The sequence below is a fragment of the Thamnophis elegans genome, chromosome 7, assembly GCF_009769535.1.
Source record: "Thamnophis elegans isolate rThaEle1 chromosome 7, rThaEle1.pri, whole genome shotgun sequence".
Classification (NCBI taxonomy): Eukaryota; Metazoa; Chordata; class Lepidosauria; order Squamata; family Colubridae; genus Thamnophis; species Thamnophis elegans.
Window position 1 is genome coordinate 24074407 of NC_045547.1, and position 18649 is coordinate 24093055.

Genomic DNA, 18649 nt, shown 5'->3' on the forward strand with positions numbered 1-18649 from the left:
CTTTCCCAAGCATATGTTTTTCTCGTATATTGGAATTTAGTTCATATCATTTTCAGTCACCATAACCTAACAGTCTTGCATTTTAGGTCTATCTCATACTTAATATCTGGCATAAGTAGGATGATAAAGATAATGACAGCAACAATAATGACAAGGATAGTGAAATCATCAGTATCTCAGGCATATAATCAGACAAATGCAACCATCTTGGCATTATGTCCATTTGGACCAGCAAAGCAGTTCACTTTCCCTTTGGCAAGCCTGATTTCCCCCCTCCCCACAAAGCTGCCATGAAGAAAAAGCCGTATGGGTGAGATCGCTCCCATTACTTCAATTTCTTGAAATACTTTCCATCTGCCCAGGTCAATTGTACCATCTTTTCTATACAGGAGAAACTACTTTTAAATAAAGTATAGGGCAGTTGCCAGGCACTATTTTTTGTTTTCTAAGTTTGCCAAGAGAAATCTTGAAAATAAATATGAAGCTGTATGATGCCAACTCACATGTAAAATTCATGTCATTTATTTAATGAGTAGTTTTATTTAAAAAAAACCACAACATCAGAAGACTGGAGCCAAGAAAGTGCCAAGGGAGGCATAACTGATACTCATGAACCCAAGCACTGCTTCCCCAGCACTGCATGGGAGATTTTCTTTATGCCAAGCAAATTGAGAAATGTATTTCCCCTCCATCACTCATAATCATGAACCTAAACCCATACAATAATTCTTTCAGCCTATTTACAATGGTGGCTGGATATTTATCCTCAGTGAGCCATTTGTGGCTGGATATTTGTCCTCAGTGAGCCATTTTGTAAATCTCTCCTGAGTCTTGAACAGGTGTTGGTCTGCCTTGTAGTGATGAAATTTGTAGAGCTGAAAAGTTCCCTGCTGTAAAAAAAAAAAAAAAGGTCAAAGTGAAATGGCTTTGAATTTATTACCTATCCAAGAGACAGATATGGCTTAAATCTTAGGGGGGGAAAAGCCTCTTTGGGGAAGAAGCTATATTACTTCTAGTACAGTGTTTCTCAACCTTGGCAACTTGAAGATGTCCGGACTTCAACTCCCAGAATTCCCCAGCCAGCAAATTGAGAAACACTGTTCTAGTACAATGATGGCTAACATTTTCCAGACTGAATGCCCGAACCCCCAAAATGCAATGCATGAACAGTCCGGTGCATGCACTCCACCCCCGTGCATGCACATGCAACTCCCCATGCACCCTGCTCCCCCCTCCGTGCATGTGCTCCCCTCGCACATGTGTGGCAGAGACCCGAAGACCAGCTGGCCGGAGGGAAGCGCACACGCATGTGCGATGGAGCTGAGCTGGGGAGAGGTGCTGCATGCTACCTCTGGCATGTGTGCCATAGGTTCACCATCACAGTTCTAGTATGTATAATGAGTGTTCTCCCAAGAAGCAGAGATTTCCTCTTATTTGAGAAGAAATCCATCAAAATGTTTCTTCCTATTTTATTTATTTCAATGGAATTGTATGAATATCCATTTCACCACTGCAACTCTGGGAAACTCACAATTTTTTTTTTAAACAAATGTATACAAATATGTATCTTGACAATCTAGAAATAAAAAATGGACATCAAGCTCTTGCTTGTAAGAGGAAACCATCTATGTACATTTGTGTTTCTGTCAGTTTGACAATCATTTTTAGCCAGATGTAAACCCAGTCAGGGTGAAGAATCTTTTGCAAACCAATATTTTGAAATTTGAACTTGTTTCTCCCAAGCTAATTTCTGTTGCAATACTCTATTTCCTACTGGATTCAGACCTGGAAATGTAGTCCAAAAAGGCACTAAAACATGGCTACTGTGCAGCAATTTTCTTTCACCTTATGGCCTTCAGATGCTTTGGGACTCAGAGGTTTTGTGCACACTGGTAAGCTTGTTGAAATATCTATTTATGCACCCACCAACTCTCTATAATGTAATTTTTCCCCCTTAATTGTTTGTAGCTCATTTACTTGTAGTCAAGTAGATTTTTTTGGGGGGGGGAGCGATAAAGCAAAAGCAAAATACTGGAATAATGATTTGAATCAGTATTAGTCTACCTGATTATTTTATATATTGAATCATTCTAGTTTGTCCAGGGTGGCCCAAGGCAATTCTCTGTAAAGTATTATCCCCTTAACTTAAGGGCCTTAAGGATGCCTATTTGGACAACCCTTATTATTAAGGTTTTCGGAGTACCTTCAGCTAACAATTCTGGTGAATATGAATGGGAGTAAATATGGAAGCTACATTAGGACCAGTCGTCCCTGAACAACGTTGGACTCTAATTTCCAAGTAAAGACGCATCATCTTATGTAATTTCAAAGCAGGTTTTTCCTCCCCTCCTTTCTTTAGGAAATATCACTAACCAATTGATCGGGCAATTTAATCAATCATTTTGAAAGTATCTTGGCTCTCATAGAGCGCTAAGAGAGGCAGAAACGGGGATTTAAGCATCCTTTGTGGGGAAAAGCCTCCAGCTCCCGAACGCCGCCAGGTTGTGCCCTGAAAAGCGGCCATCCTTCTCGACCTCCGCAGCTTCCCAGCGCTTTTCAAGCGGGCGACGCCACCTCCTCTATTTCATCTGAGCCTCCTCAGCGCCTTGCAGAAAAGCTTGTCCTTCCGAGTCCCCGGCAGCCCATCCGCCGCTTTGGGCCACCCAGCTGGCTCTCCCCCCCCTTTACATTCGAGCTCATAGATGCTTCTGAAGAGGCGCCGCCATCTCCCTCAGCCCTAGAAGCCCGAGAAAGGGTCCGGACCCGTCGGGCAAATTCCCCGTCCCTTCGGACAAGGAGACTCGAGCGCCCAGCGTCCCGCATCCTTCCCCGCTACTTTTCCTTCCCCCTCCTTCTCGCCCACTCCCCCCCCCCGCCCCATCACCGCCTACTTCTAACGCTCAACCAATGGGCGCCCGCTGCTCCGTGCGCCCCTCCCCCACCCGTCCTCATCCCAAACTGCGGTCCAGCCCAATTGTTTATTCAGCGGCTGGGCCAACGGCACGCGCCGGGCGCACGCACTTGCAACAACAAACCTCGGAAGGGGAGAGGCGGAGGGGAGAAGAAGGGGCGGAGCACCGGCCCAAACGCGTGTGCGGGGTTTTCGCCGGTCTCTCCTACCGCCTCGTGCACGTGCGCGCGGGCGGGCGGGCGCTTCCCGGCGTCTCGAGCTTTCCTCGCCACCCACCCATCTTCCTCACCCACCCCACCCGCAATGAAAGTCCTTCCACACCCCCACACCCCCGCAATGAAAAGGCGGCAGCTCTCTTCCGCCCGCTGCCATTCACTGCAAAGCCGGGAGTGTGTGGAAGGCGCAAGGTGCAGGGTGGGTGTGAGGAGACGGAGAGGCAGCCGAAGGGGGAGGAGGAGGAGGCGCGAGCGTAGGAGTGTGGGGGGGGGAGTGAAGTGTGAAAAGAAGGGGGGGAGGGAGAGACGGCAAGCGGAGCTTCGGCCATCCCTTATAAGAGAGACAATCTCTGGTCCTTTTTTGGCAAAAGAGCTTTGGCCAAGCAGGCTGCACACACGCGAGCGCCACGAGCCTCCTTCGGTTGCAAAGAAAGGGGGAGGAGGGAAAGCCAAGCGGTGCCATCGGAGCTCGCTCGCTTTCTACCTTCTGCAAGCCTCCCCCTCCTTTCCCTTCCCGATTCCTTCTTCTTCTTCTTCTCCTTCTTCTACCTCCCCCGTGCCAAAGGCCGGCAAACGCCGCGAGCCCCGCCGCGCGCCTTGCCTCCTCCGTGCGGCCGCCCAATGGCCAGTGGCAGCCCTGCCAAGATGGACAGCAGCGCCAGCCAGCCGCCGCCTCCCCCGCCGTTCCTCCAGCCCGCCTGCTTCTTCGCGGCCGCTGCAGCGGCCGCCGCCGCAGTAGCCGCTTCTCAAAGCGCGCAGCAGCAGCTGAGGCCGGCGGCGGGCGGCCAACAGAACCAGCCCTCTCCGGGCGCCGCCAAAGCGCCTGCTGCGGCTGCGCCGAAGCAGCCTCAGCAGCAGGTCAAGAGGCAGCGCTCGGCGTCGCCGGAGTTGATGCGCTGCAAGAGACGCCTCAACTTCAGCGGTTTCGGCTACAGCCTCCCTCAGCAGCAGCCAGCGGCGGTGGCGCGGCGGAACGAGCGGGAAAGGAACCGCGTCAAGCTCGTCAACCTGGGCTTCGCCACCCTCCGCGAGCACGTCCCCAACGGCGCCGCCAACAAGAAGATGAGCAAGTGGAGACGCTGCGCTCGGCCGTCGAGTACATCCGAGCCCTCCAGCAACTGCTCGACGAACACGACGCCGTCAGCGCCGCCTTCCAGGCCGGCGTCCTCTCGCCCACCATCTCCCCCAATTACCCCAACGACATGAACTCCATGGCAGGCTCGCCTGTCTCCTCGTACTCCTCGGACGAAGGGTCCTACGATCCCCTCAGCCCCGAAGAGCAGGAACTGCTGGATTTCACCAACTGGTTCTGAGAGGCCCTGGTGGCCCCTTGCCGCGTTGACTTTGCAGCAGGTGGGTTTGGCTTGGCTTGGCTTGGCTTCTCGGGCAGGGATTCCAGGCACGGGGAGGGGTGGCAGCCGCAGCGGTGGACACTTGGGAGGCGCCGGTGGCCCCTCGTGCGCATGGAGAGGAGGAGGAAGGAGGAGAAGGAGGCAGCTTTGCTGGTCCTAGAGAAGGCCGCAGCGGCTGCTGTGAAGAAGGGCATTTTACAAACTCAGCCGGCTGACTTTACCATAAGGAATGTGGCAGAGGACTCCAAAGACACTTATGAGGGTTTGGGGAATGAGAACTGCATCCCATTCCCAGTCCCATAACAGTCTTAACCTAGTCCTTGACAGGGGCTGTCTAAATAACCACAAGTTAACCACAAATGGCTGCTGCTTTTGTGGAAGATGCTCAGTGGCAAAACAGAACCCCAGCTTAACACTAACCGAGCTTGACATGTTGAGGGAGAGCAGCCACTAATTTTTTAACTGGACCTCATTAAGCTGTTCTGTTTGTGCAGCCAATGAGACTTGATCTGTAGTCTGTTTTTTTCAGTTGATGGCAATAAGTTTAACTGAGAATGGGGTGACTTTATTAAAACTGAAGATCTTGCTTAGATTCCCAAGTGACAAGTGGAAGATGGGGTGGGGATGGGGCATGTAGGCGTATTAGCATGTGAGGCTGCTGCAAGACCATTCCTGCAGTAGCTTGAGTGATTCTTAGTAATACCGGTCAGTAAATACCCCTGGCCTAAATGGGTTTGTGTATTGTAAAATATGACTCCCTAGATAAGGAAAAAAAACAATTGTTGTAGCTCTGGAAAAATAGTTCTATACCTCTGGGAATCTCGGTGAGGCAGAAGGCTTTTCTCAAGTAGCTGGATTCCACTCTACTTAGACTGGTATTATATGTTTCCTTACATTAAAGCCCCACTCCAAAGCCCCACTCCCCTAAATAAACAAGTGTAAAGATCAATTGGAAGACATTATCAGATATCATATCTGAGTTTTTGTTTGCTGGCCTTATAATCCAAAAGCAATTTATCTGGAAGAAAGTCAACATTTCCAAGTAAACAGGGCCCATAGTTTTGTGATACAAACATCCAAAGGAAATTATTTCCAATTGTGACTGGTAGGGGATGATATCCATCCTGTGACAGTAAGCAGGACCATCCATGGCCATAGTAGGACAACTTGCATCACATCATGTCACACATTGTCATATCTGTCACCATAAATAGATTGCCTGTGTCATGTCATTTACATCTTGAGCCTCATCAGTTCCTGATTGGAAGATTGTGTGCAGATTTTTTTGAGATGTGCCATAGAATAAAAGCTCAAAAAGACTAATTAAACAGCCCTGTATTTAGTGCAGTTAAATGCATCTATTTAATAGATGCATCTTCCTATGTGATATGTTTTAACACTACAGACAAAAGCTAAAGTACTCTGTTTTTCTATATAAAAGCATCTTCAAGACTTTTAGAATAGACACATATGACTGAACATCCTAGGACTGAATTGTTAAATGGTGACACTGAATGTAATGAGAATTGTACAACAACTCTAAATGATTTACTTGGTAGGTATTTAAGAAAAATCCAATGGGCAAGTATAGTGCAATCACATATGCACACATTTAGAAGTTAAGACTTGTTTTGCTTTATGGAATAGCAACCTGTCATTCCAAAGCCAACTGTTTTGAGAATTGCTGTTTTCCATTTAGGTCATATGTTAACATCGCTTTGTCTTCTCTTTTCTTATGTTGCACAGGACTTCCTGGAAAATCATTCCATCTTACTACCTACTACTTTCCCCTTTCGTTGTGGAAAGGAAAGGAAAGCCAAGACACTGATGAAGCACAGAAGGAAATAACTTCCTCTCCACAAAACCTGAAGCACTCCCAAATTCTGCCTTTGCACTCCAGCTGTTTAAAGAGACATGCAGCCCGGGTCTGTGGGCATTTACTAGGAAATAAAGTCCACTGAGCTGAATAGGACTTACTATTCCCAATAGGTATGCATAGAATTACAGACCAATGATTCAATCTCTTATACACTTACTGAAAGTGTAGCTTGCTTGCAAGTAAAGATGTAAATCAGGCTGCACACAATGGACCCAGAAGCAAAAAGGAGAGCTGTGATGTGAAATATCTATCTACCTATTCTTTACCCCAAAGTTAAGTTATACTGCCTATTTCACTACTGCCTACTCATAAATCTTCAACAGAAGTAGAAGCTTCCCTTTTTACTGAAATACAGTATTGCCTCTACCCTTTCCAAAAAAGTTTTCACTACCTTCTGGCCATAAATTGAAACACAAGCTAATTATATGTGTCAAAAAGTACAGGATTCATTCAGATAGAACTATTATGTGGTCAGACCAACATTAAGCATATTTGCTAAATTCAGTAAATTTATTCTGAAATCTGTGTGAGAGGGCCTGCAATCCTGGTTGCCTAATGCTTGTGAAGCTGTGGAAACTCCAAACTATGCTCTACTCAAAGAATTGTCTGAAATGTCCTATCTTTGTCTACTGTCCAACTACCATGCCCATTATAAAATGCTTCCATTTTTTTCTTGCAAACTTTTATTATATAAAAAAAATCTATTTGTATCAAACCTAACCAATTTGGGGGCTATATTAAGCTATTTTTGTATATAAGAGCCAGAAAAATTTATAGCCTTTTTTGTAAAAATGGTATAAAATATGTATATCTTGATAACTTTTTAAAGATATGTGATGCTTATTACCTCTTCCTGTCTAGATATGTGTGTGTAGACATATGACCTTACAACTGCCATGTTTTTGTTATGTGGTTTTGTAAAGGACTTGGAAATGCCTCCAAATGTACGTTAGCACCAATGTGTCTTACTTTTTTATAGAAAGTTTGCTAATGTATTAATAAACAATGTTCAAAATGAACAAACTTTATGCAGCTATTGTCCAAACACAAAATGGTAGCTATTTATTTTTACAAGCTGCTGCCTTTTGAAGAAAAAAGAAAAGAGAGGGAAACACTCTTTACTGCCTTCCATTCTGTTTATTATAAACTCACAAAAGTCATGTGTAACGACATTTTATACAAAATAGTTTGGTAATAAACTTTGTTTCAATTAAAATGAAGTCTTCCTGGTTGTTGTGTACCGTTCTGCCATTGATTAAACCTGTACAGGAAAGGCAAATATTTGGGTGGCATGTCACTTCTAAACAGCCATATATAGGATTTCTATACAAAAGCTCCCCATATTATGCTGGTATTCTTTTGCCTTTCTATTTTGTAAATGTCTGTTAAATCAAGAGAGGCCTGCCTGTCTGCCTCTTCCATTGTCCTTCATTGTAACCACTGGACATTTAAATTTTCTCCATAGAATGGATCCCAACAGAGAGGGGGCTCTTTCCTACATCTACAAGTCTTTCAAATTTGACCACCTTCTGATAAAACAGGGTGTTGAGGATAGATCAGATTGGCGGGGGGGGAGGGGGGATTAGGAGGCTGACTAGTAGGGGCTTGCGTGGAGAGGCTATTAATATATAATTGCTTTAATGGCTATTAATATAATTGCTTTTATAAGGCATTGTACATAAAATCGCTGGAGGTATGAGTCAGTGATGGAAAAATCAAACTAAAAAAATTATTAAGCAATGAAAGAGAACTGCGTACCTTGGATTCATTGATCTTTCTAGCTGTTATGTTCTCTCAACAGCGTGATCTGTGTGTAAACGTACCCAATTACCAAGACTCAAAAAGAAATTGGGGCCTTCTCTCTCACTCCTTTTTTGGCTAGCCTCCTTGTCAGTTAGTAAAGACGTGACTAGAATCTATCTCAGGCTCATTCCCCACCACTGCCACCCTCTTCCCCATCCCCTTCCCCCCCCTCTCCTGCTTTCCGTGCTCAGCTCCTCCAGCGTCGCTTTCCAATTCAGTTTGCGCGTCCCAACACCACACTAAAGTGGCGTGCATCCTATGAAACAAGCATCCTATCCAATGAAAATCAAACGGCTCAAAGTAGGCAGCCACACTGTCTTTCAAATCCAGCTTGCTCAAAACGAACGGCAAATCATGCAGAAATTATCCAGGCATAGGCTATAAAGGAATTTTATTTAATTTGCTAGCATTGCATTTCCATACATTCAGCCTCCCCCACCCACCCACCCACCCACCCCCGCCCTTTCCCCCTTGTTTCTCTCTTCTCCCCATTAATATGCTGCTTGGAGAGAGAATGGGAAAGCAAGCAGAAAACATCCCAGCACTCTTTACTTGACTACAATATTCATTGTTGATTTGATCTTGGAACCACTGTTTGATTATGAAAATAGCAACGGTTATCACCCACCCCCATCTGTTTCCCCACCCACTTTCCTAAGTCTGATCTCTCTCTCTCTTCCTCCCACCCTCCCTCAACCCCCTCTCTCATTTTTTTTGAAAAAGATTTATTTTTACACTGGTGCCATTATAAGGTTTCCAAACTGAATTTAGCTATAATTTATGGCTATGAATAAGAATCCTGATCATTTTGATCTGAATGGTTAAGTTAACATTTCCATATGTGGTCCAATGTTGTGTGTGTGTGGGGGGGGTTGTTCCATCTATTTCTCCCTCTGTTCCTCCCCCTCTAACACACACACACACACACACACACACACACACACTAAATCAGATCTGAAGATGATGCTTCCTCTGAGAGATAAATGAAGTTCTTTCACTGCTTCTAACAAAGTCCAAGACAGTACACCCATATTTATCTTCTGAATAGATCATATCACTTCCCTGGGGGACCAAGAAGGTTGTGAGGTAAATCTCTGAGCATTTAAGCACTACAAAAGTTTTTTTGTTGTGCTAGGAAGGAAAGCTACTCAGGAACTTTGACATGTTGGATTCGGCATTTATAAACTCCATAAATCAAAGAACCACTTTAATTGCATGGTTCGGTTTTCCAATTACCGTTATGGACTGAGATGGGTGAGGACCAGGTCAATCACTAGAAATGCAGGTGGACATTTTAATGGGAAGGCAGAACCTGACAAAGCCTTTGCAAATACATCTCAGCTATGTTTTTTTAGCCCTTTATAATAAACGATTAGTGGATCAAGTCAGTAAGCCCTGTTAAAACGCAGAAACAAAACATGGCTGCAGGCAGACCAAGAGGCTGCAATGCTTCACAGAAGAAACTGGAGGTTGTCTGCAGAGATCCTTTGTTAGAGCGGAGCTGATGAGCGCAGACAGGGAAAAGATGAAAAAACAGCTACCAACATGCAAGAGTGCGCCATGACAATGGGCTAGCATCCGTGCCTGAATACTCATGATATCCTTTTTGGAATAAGCCATCCTATGTAGAGTGCAGAAGCAGAGCAAGAAATAATAAAAGCCAAAGAAATAAAAGACAGGGAAAAAAGAATCAAAGATAAAATATGCTTATAATAAAGTCATGCATTATACGTCTCCACATCTTTTTATCCTTGAATCCATACCATACCATCCTTACAGTACATTTCAATCAGCTTTGTTTTCTAAACTTCTCCACTCTTCTTTCTGTTGGAAAGAGAAATACTCATTTTTAAATAATGAAGTGGACAAAAAAAATGTTACTTTTGCTTGTTCTGGAAATATTTTTTTCTCACAACAGGCCTTTCTACCACTATTTGCATGTATTAAATTTTTCTGTTTCCCTATTTTTAGTGACCCTCATGAAAAATACACAAATTCAGCTTCTTGCCTTATTTTTTTACTGTTATAGTAACTGTTTATTATGAACTTGCTGCTCTTACAATTATCTGACTCTGTACACTAGACATAGTTTACAACAAAACATACAATGTATGACATTACACTAAATACTTCTCTCTCTCAAATTCCCATCTGTAGGAATTTATAGTTTATTTATTTGTATAAAATTTTATATTGCCACCTACTCGCACCTGATGAATCAAGGCAGCTTACAAGATATAAAAACACATATAAGAGAAATAAATAATAATAAAAAGAAAATAATAACCCTCCACACATACCCCACATATCCTGGTGACAACACACATTATTTTATTATTTATTATAAATAAACAAAAACTAGAATAAGAATAAAAATACAGTATCAGGGATGATAGGCACGTTAGTGCATTTATGCATGCCCCCTCTAATAACCACTTAAGTATGATGTAATGTCCAATCAACATTAAGAAAACAAGTCATGGCATCTGGCCCTCTCAATTCCAGGCAAATAGATGGGGAAGAAATGGAGGTAGTGACAGATTTTATTTTCCTGGGTTCCAAGATCACCGCAAATGGGGACTGCAGCCAAGAAATTAAAAGACGCTTGCTCTTGGGAAGGAAAGCTATGGCAAATCTAGGCAGAGATATCACCCTGCCATAGTGTGTATAGTCAAGGCTATGGTTTTCCCAGTTGCAATGTATTGCTGTGAAAGTTGGACCATAAGAAAGGCTGAATGCCAAAGAATTGAGGCTTTAAACTATGGTGCTGGAGAAGACTCCTGCGAGTCCCTTGGACTGCAAGACAATCAAACCAGTTGGTCTTAGAGGAGATCAACCCTTTAGAAGGCCAGATCCTGAAGAGGAAACTGAAATACTTTGGCCACCTAATGAGAAGGAAGGACTCACTGGAGAAGAGCCTAATGCTGGGAAAGATTGAGGGCAAAAGGAGAAGAAAACGACAGAGAATGTGGTGGCTGGATGGAGTCACCGAAGCTGTAGGCATCAGCTTAAATGGACTCCTGAGGATGGTAGAGGACAGGAAGGCCTGGAGGAACATTGTCCATGGGGTTGCAATGGGTTGGACACAACTTCACAACTAACAACAACAACAAAGGTCCACGGAAGTCAATTTGTGACTGAAACTGTGAAAATTTGTAGTTGAAACAACTGAATCAAGTAGAGCATTACAGACTTTGACAACTCTGTTAGAGAAATCATATTTTTACAGTCAAGTTTAGAACAATTTATATTACGTTTAAAGTGGTTGTTAGTGTGTATATTACTGTGATTAAAACAAAAAAAGTCAATTAGAGGTAAAACTTTACTACCTATAATTTTGTATGTAATATACCTAGGTCAGACCACAAGCATCACGGTACTAAGTTACCCAAACTGAGAATTTTGAGCCTAGCAGCATAGGGAATTCTACTGTGTACACAAGAGTGCAAGACTTTTCTCATGAAATACTTCTGAACCCACTCAATTGTTCTGATGTCAGATATATTGGGGATCCCAAACAGTTGAACAATACTCTAAGATTGGTCTAGCATAACTTTTAAAAGCTCTAATTAGCAATACAATATTTCCAGGGGAAAAAAACCTGCGCAAAATTCATACTAGAATAGAATAGAATAGAATAGAATAGAATTTTATTATTTGTATGCCGCCCTTCTCCGGGAGGACTCAGGGCGGCGAACAATTCAAGGGAGAAAAGGGGAACATAAAAATGAAATACAATAATAAAAGTAAGCAACAGTTGCACAACCATACATGTCGAGAGGGGAGGGAACTCATCAGCCCCAGGCCTGCCAGCAAAGCCAGGTTTTGACGGCTTTTCGGAAGGCCTGGAGAGAGGTGAGGGTCCGAATCCCTGCGGGGAGTTCATTCCAGAGGGCCGGAGCTGCCACAGAGAAGGCCCTCCCCCGGGTAATAGCCAGATGGCATTGGCTGGTAGATGGCACCCGGAGGAGGCCAACCCTGTGAGATCTAATGGGTCTGTGGGAGGTAATTGGCAGCAGGCGGTCTCTCAAGTACTAATCATTGACTAATGATTTAATGGGCTCCATCCCGTTCTGGGTTACCTAGGCCCACTGACAGAACCACGAATGTTAGAGTGGGGTCCAGTCTAATCTCTGGGGGGGGGGATGTTGTTCCAGAGAGAGGGAGCCACCATGGACAAGGCCATTCTTCTGGGTCCCGCTAGATGTATCTCTTTAGGGGATGGCCCCGCAACATTCCTTCATAGTCAACAACTGTCAATCCAAAAGGATCAGTTTTCTGATTCATATACCTTGTTTGCATCATATAATCTATCTAACATTTGCAATAATCACTCGACAACATAGAATCATCTGTGTACTAAAGTACATTCATTCCCCCAATCAGCACACCTTAATATCATAACAACACGCTTTACATTTTATCCATAAACTTGGGCATCTAGGCCATTCTCCATGAGCAATGCCAGACTGTTTGCTAAGCATTTCATATATTCCCATGCACGCTTTGCTCTGAGCACATTCAGCAATCAGACGTCGACCCCATATTTGCCCAAAATATTTCATAATTCAAGTTTAATCACTTTATCCTATTGTACGTCTTTTCTAAATAAATAAATGGAAGGCAAACATTCTTCTTCACATTCATATTTTCCTCAATGGTATATAGCTCATACACTTTATTAGGAGATATATGCTCTAAACCAGGAGTGTCAAAATTGCGGCCTACGGGCTGGATGTGTCATGCACTGGCCACGCCCATGTCCAGTTTATCGAAGGGGAAATAAGTCATGATACATCACATGATGCCACCGTGACAATGAATGTTGAATGTTTATTTCATTTATATGCCGCCCTTTTCCCCCGAAGGGGACTCAGGGCGGCTCACAACTCAAACCAGGGAAGGGGGTATACAGACAAATTAAAATGATACAAAAACAGTACATGATTTAAAACACACAACAATCATACCATTCGAGACGGGGGCAACGGTTCTTTAGCTCCAGGCCTGTCGGAACAGCCAGGTTTTAAGGGCTTTGCGGAAGGCCTGGAGGGTGGTGAGGGTGCGAATCTCGACGGGGAGTTCGTTCCAGACAATGAGAGTTTGACACCTTTGCTCTAAACTAACAAAAAAAAAAAAACCTCAGTCAATACTGGGTGTATGTTTGTATTGTGTGTATAGGTATGTGTGTGTTCAGTGAGTGAGTGAGTGCATATGGCTGGAGAGATAGGGATGCAACAGGATTTACATATAAAAAGAAATGTCCACAATAGTTGATGCTAAAGGGATCCAAGGTTTTGGGGGTTGTTTTTTTTTTGAGAAACTATGGCAAAAAATAATAATGGTTAGGAAGATCTCCAAATATGATTGATGATCTAAGCAGGAATAGTAAACATCAGCACCTTAAGGGAATCCAGTTTCAAAGGCTCAGTTTCGCCACAAAGAAGCAACACCCTCCCTTTATGTGTGTGTACATGGACAAAATGGTGCAATATTAATAGTAGAGCCAATTGGACTGAAATGAGCCACTGTTATGAAAAATGAAAAGTTAATATACTTCCCATCTTCTCCCTTTGTTTAACCTGCAGGCCACTTCAGCTGACTGCTATCTGCAGTTCGGCGGTTCAAATCTCACCAGCTCAAGGTTGACCCAGCCTTCCATCCTTCCGAGATGGGTGAAATGAGGACCCAGACTGTGGGGGCGATATGCTGACTCTGTAAACCGCTTAGAGAGGGCTGAAAGCCCTATGAAGCGGTGTATAAGTCTAACTGCTATTGCTATTGCTAACATTTCTTTCCATCTTTATTATGAATGTATGGTTCCTAGTTACTTCTTTTCCTTTCTCTATAACAGCTGGTCAAACTTGACATCTCCAGGGCGTTGGACACCAGTTTCCATTTGAAGTTTCATGACACAATCATACTCTATAACCCAAGCTTCCCTTGTCTGTGGAGATTCTTAATCATCCAAGTCACGGTGGTCCCAAAGATACTTTTCCAAAAGGCAACTGGACTTTCTTGATTTTTTTTTCTTTGAAAACATTTCACTTCTCACTAAAGAATAAGATGTATCTTTTATTTAACTTGTCTTTTTACGTACACTGAGAGCATATGCACCAAAGAGAGCCGAGGTGCGCAGTGGTTAAATGCAGCACTGCAGGCTACCTCAGCTGACTGCAGTTCTGCAGTTCAAATCTCACCAGCTCAGGGTTGACTCAGCCTTCCATCCTTCCAAGGTGGGTAAAATGAGGACCCGGATTGTTGTTGGGGCAATATGCTGACTCTGCAAAGCGCTTAGAGAGGGCTGAAAGCCCTATGAAGCGGTATATAAGTCTAACTGCTATTGCTATTGCTAAAGACAAATTCCTTGTGTGCCCAATCACACTTGGCCAATAAAGAATTCAATTCAATTCAATTCTATAGAAGCTAATTTAGTTCAGAACCGAAGAAGCTTCTTGAATGAGAAGCAAAATGTTTTCAAAGAAAAAAGAACAAGAAAGTCCAGTTGCCTTTTGGAAAAGCACCTTTGGGCGAAACTTCCCTTTTAATGCAACAACATTGTGTTCCTCCTCTTATGAGATCATGAGTAAGTAACCTACAGATGCCACTACTGGTTAGCATTTTCTCAACTATCACACCTCAGCTTCAAATCTATCACCTTGGAAGCAAGAACAAGTATGACTGGGAAATGTTGGAAGACTAGGCTCCATTCACAACCCGTTTCTTGAGTTCCTTTCATTGTTTTCCATTCTATTTTGACACCTTCTTTTTAAATTCCCACTATGTAAGAACCTTTATGAAAGAAGAAGAGCATATCATCTTCGATGCTAACAGTATTCTGAAATGCCATCTGTAGGAATTTTTAGATTCCGCAACTGTCAATCCAACACACTGGAGAGACTAAGAAACTAATCCATACAGGTCATGATGATTTTTATGTAACAGATTGATGGATTCAGAGTCCAGACATCACAGGGTTCATTCCAAAATGCCTCCCCACTTTGGAGAGTTTATTCTTTTTATACAGTTTTTACAAGCAAATGTTGGAAGAAATGTCCTTCTGGGTTCGGCTCCAAGTGGGGAAAAAGACATGGAAGCTGCTTGGAAAGATGGTTTTAATGGTGGACAGAACCACATGGCTTGAGTCCTGAACAGAAAAGGTGATCACATGCTTCAATGTTGGTGGAGAAGAGAAGGGGGAAAAAGGGAAGCAAGGAAGGAAGAGAAGCTAAGTCCCTGGTTTTATGCCCTCTCTGGCTTTTGATCTTGATCTTGTATTCTGATTGGTTGTCAGACTCCCATGGGCCCATGCAGGGGCAACTCTCTAGGCTGTGTTTTGAATCCAGGTCTAGTTGAGTTCTCAGATGCCATGTGGCGAGTTGGGTAAGGGCCAATATTATCATGCCTTAATCCCATTAATCAGAAGCTGAAGGGGAGAACTCTTTATTATGTAAAGTGGACTAGCTCAGGCTTTAATGGCTCGTTGATAAAGGGGGATGGGCGGGAAGCTGCAGGCAGCTATTCTGTCTTTTAAAACATGTTTCTTCCTTTTCACATCCAGAGAAATATTCTGGCTTTTCAATATTTCCTAGGATATTTCATTTTTCTGGGAGAGGGCTGGGTGATAACTTCCTACACAAAGCAAAGAGCATATAGCAACAGCATTGTAATTGGCACATTCTCCTTGTCAATCTCTAAGACCATCCCAGCCAGGGCAGAATCTCACATAACTCAATAGTTCCTGGTAGTGCCTGGTGAAGCTAATTAGGTGAGCTCATAGGTTAAGAGGTAAACAGCCACTGAGATCATGGCAGTTTGCTGCACGTGTCTTTAGGTAACCTTTCCTCTATCCCTACAACAGATATTAACAGAATCTGACAAGTCTGAATGGGCCTCTCCCTCCCTCCCTTATCTTCATGCGAACTAGGAAGGATTGTTTGAGGCATTTTCTCATGCTAACTTCTGGGCCCAGCTCAATCCCCTTAGGGGGTGGGCTTCTGGGGGTTTGCAGGTGTTCGGGAGAACCTCTAGCTAAGATTCTGTGCAGTTTGGAGAACCCCCAAATCTCACTCCTAGCTGGCCCTGCCCACTGCCCCTCCCAGAAGTGGATGGCAAAAAACAGACCTACTGGAAGTCCGGGCCCGTTTCCAGCCCACCATAGCCACACCCACCCAGCAACCTGTCAGAGAATCCCTTGCTAAAATTTTTGAAGCCCACCCTGCTCTTATCTGACCATTGCCTTGGTAGAAGTTCTTCCTCCTGTCCCTCAAGACCATTCCCCCATTTCCTCTACAGCAACCCTACTCATCTCCTCCCCCACCCCATATAAAGAAGGATAAAATTTTTGTTGCTTATTTCCTAATTTCCCTACAATTGCTGCTTCAATCATTTCCTTTCCCCTTGAAGTGGTGGCTTCCTAGCCATTAGCCATTTTCAGTTATTTAACTCCATAGCAAATTCCATCATCAGTGCAGGATATCTTTTCTTCACTCTGGGCAGATTTTGCTCTTCATTCTTCCCATTTGTTTCTTTATTTTTTTTAGAAGTTTATCCAGATGATGCATGGAACCTGATGGACAGAGAAATTAGCTTAGAGAATCTAGAGTGAAAGTCCATTATCTGTAGGAACCTGTTCCTGGATTCCTTACTGGCTGATAACATACTGGAAAGGAATGATAGCAAAGCCAGAAAACGGTCACCCTTTCTATAATGAACGAGTAGGATGTTCACCTTTGAAGACTATTAAAAGCCCTCTCATAAGTTTTGGTCAAAAGTGCCCTGTACCAAAGGCCAGAGAAGGGCATTTCACCCTAAAGTGGGAAATATCAGAATCACCTACGTCACCCCCCACCCCACCCCGTGCTTTCAGTAACAATGTCCTGAGGAATACAGTGCTTTGTACACATTTTTGTGCCATTTGGTTAACCTGCAAAAAAGTGGAAGCCGGCTACTCAATTTGGATTTTTTTTTGTTTTTTGCGGCTCTCCCTTTCCCTCCCTTCCCCACCAAACGTTTTTGCCATGAGTGACTTTTGTGCACAGCTGATTATCTCTAATTATTTTGTCTGTTTTGCACACTTCCCTCAATAGGTTAGGATTAGGTAAAACCGGTCAGTCCTAGAGATCAACCCTGACTGTTCTTTAGAAGGCCAGATCCTGAATAGGAAACTCAGATACTTTGGCCATCTAATGAGAAGGAAGGACTCACTGGAGAGGGGCCTAATGCTGGGAACAATTGAGGGCAAAAGAAGAAAGGGAAGACAGAGAGCCAGGTGGCTGGATGGAGTCACTGAAGCAGTAGGTGTGAGCTTAAATGGACTCCAGAGGATGGTAGAGGACAGGGAGGCCTGGAGGAACTTGTCTATGGGGTCGACAGACACAACTTCCCAACTAACAACAACAAAGGATTACAGGTGGACTGGTCCAGTTACCCTTGCAAGAGCAAGAGCTTTTTCTTCTGTTCCCTGACACACATCACACAACCGCACTGATATGCTGAGTGTTTTATGGGCAGGAGTATAAATCGTAGGAAGACTTGCAATAAATAACCCGCCGTTATTTAACACTGTTGCCTTGCCCTGGCGGGATGTCTCCCAATCCACACTCCACTTCTCTTCGCCTCCTGGGGCAGGGCCGTTTCGAGGTCCCCTATAGCGGCTGGATCTCCATAGGGGCGGTGCAGAAAGAGGGGAAAGCTTCTCAAGGCGCGGGATCGAAGCCCCCCCCCCCACCGTGAGCCCGCTTCCTTTGTGAGAGGAAGGCAGACGGAAGGCCGCTTTCTTATCCTGCGCCATATCGCGCGCTGGTTTACTCGCTCAGCCTCCGCAGCTGGAAAGCGAACCGCGCCGCAGGGCCCGCCGAAGCGGAGGAGCGCGTGTCGGGCTTAATGATTTATTCAAGCGATAGAGCATCCCGGGCCGCTCTCGGCGCTGATTGGCTGCAGGCATGCGTCTCCTGTCATCGCGTGCGCCGAGAGCCCTCCCGCGCAGCCCAGGCGCTGCTCCTGAGATAACAGCAGCGCCCTTGAAGAGGCGCCTCGTTCACCCGGTGATGAAAAGGCCGAGCGGCGGGGGGAGGATAGGAAGGCGGGAGGGACCGTCCTAAGAAGGGGTGATTGCGGGATGGAGGAAGGAAGGGCTGGGCTTGCAAAGAAAGAGTAAAGCGTGCGTAATGCAATGCAGGCAAGGGTGGATAGATAGGAAAGGCACTTCTGAATCCGGGGCAATTGCTGCTCCCTGGGAATTTCTTTATAATTTATCTATTTTTATTTTTGTTTGTTTATTTCGTCAAGCATGAATGAGATAGCAGATATAAGTATAAACATGATTATGAATACATGAAATGGATACGAATACAATGGAATATTAGGACAGGGATGGCAGGCGTGCTGGTGCGCTGGTGCGCTTATGCACACCCCTTAAAGACCTCTTAGGAATGGGACGAGGTGGACAGTAGACAGTCTAAGGTTAACGGTTTGGGGAAGAAACCAC

General features: G+C 44.3%; 1 protein-coding gene and 1 long non-coding RNA gene across 2 annotated transcripts; one reads left to right on the forward strand and one right to left on the reverse strand.

Annotated features, from left to right (window-relative positions):
• Positions 1-499: 499 nt before the first annotated feature.
• On the reverse strand, positions 500-2789 carry LOC116510894. The gene is made up of 2 exons (XR_004255696.1): positions 2374-2789; positions 500-890 (listed from the first exon to the last, which is right to left on the reverse strand). It is a non-coding gene; the product is annotated as an uncharacterized LOC116510894 (long non-coding RNA).
• Positions 2790-3731: 942 nt separating this feature from the next.
• On the forward strand, positions 3732-7519 carry ASCL1 (achaete-scute family bHLH transcription factor 1). Its single transcript, XM_032220521.1, is given in 3 exon segments — positions 3732-4195; positions 4198-4479; positions 6225-7519. Coding segments are annotated over 2 exon segments (690 nt in total). The 5' UTR covers positions 3732-3747; the 3' UTR covers positions 4440-4479; positions 6225-7519.
• Positions 7520-18649: the final 11130 nt, after the last annotated feature.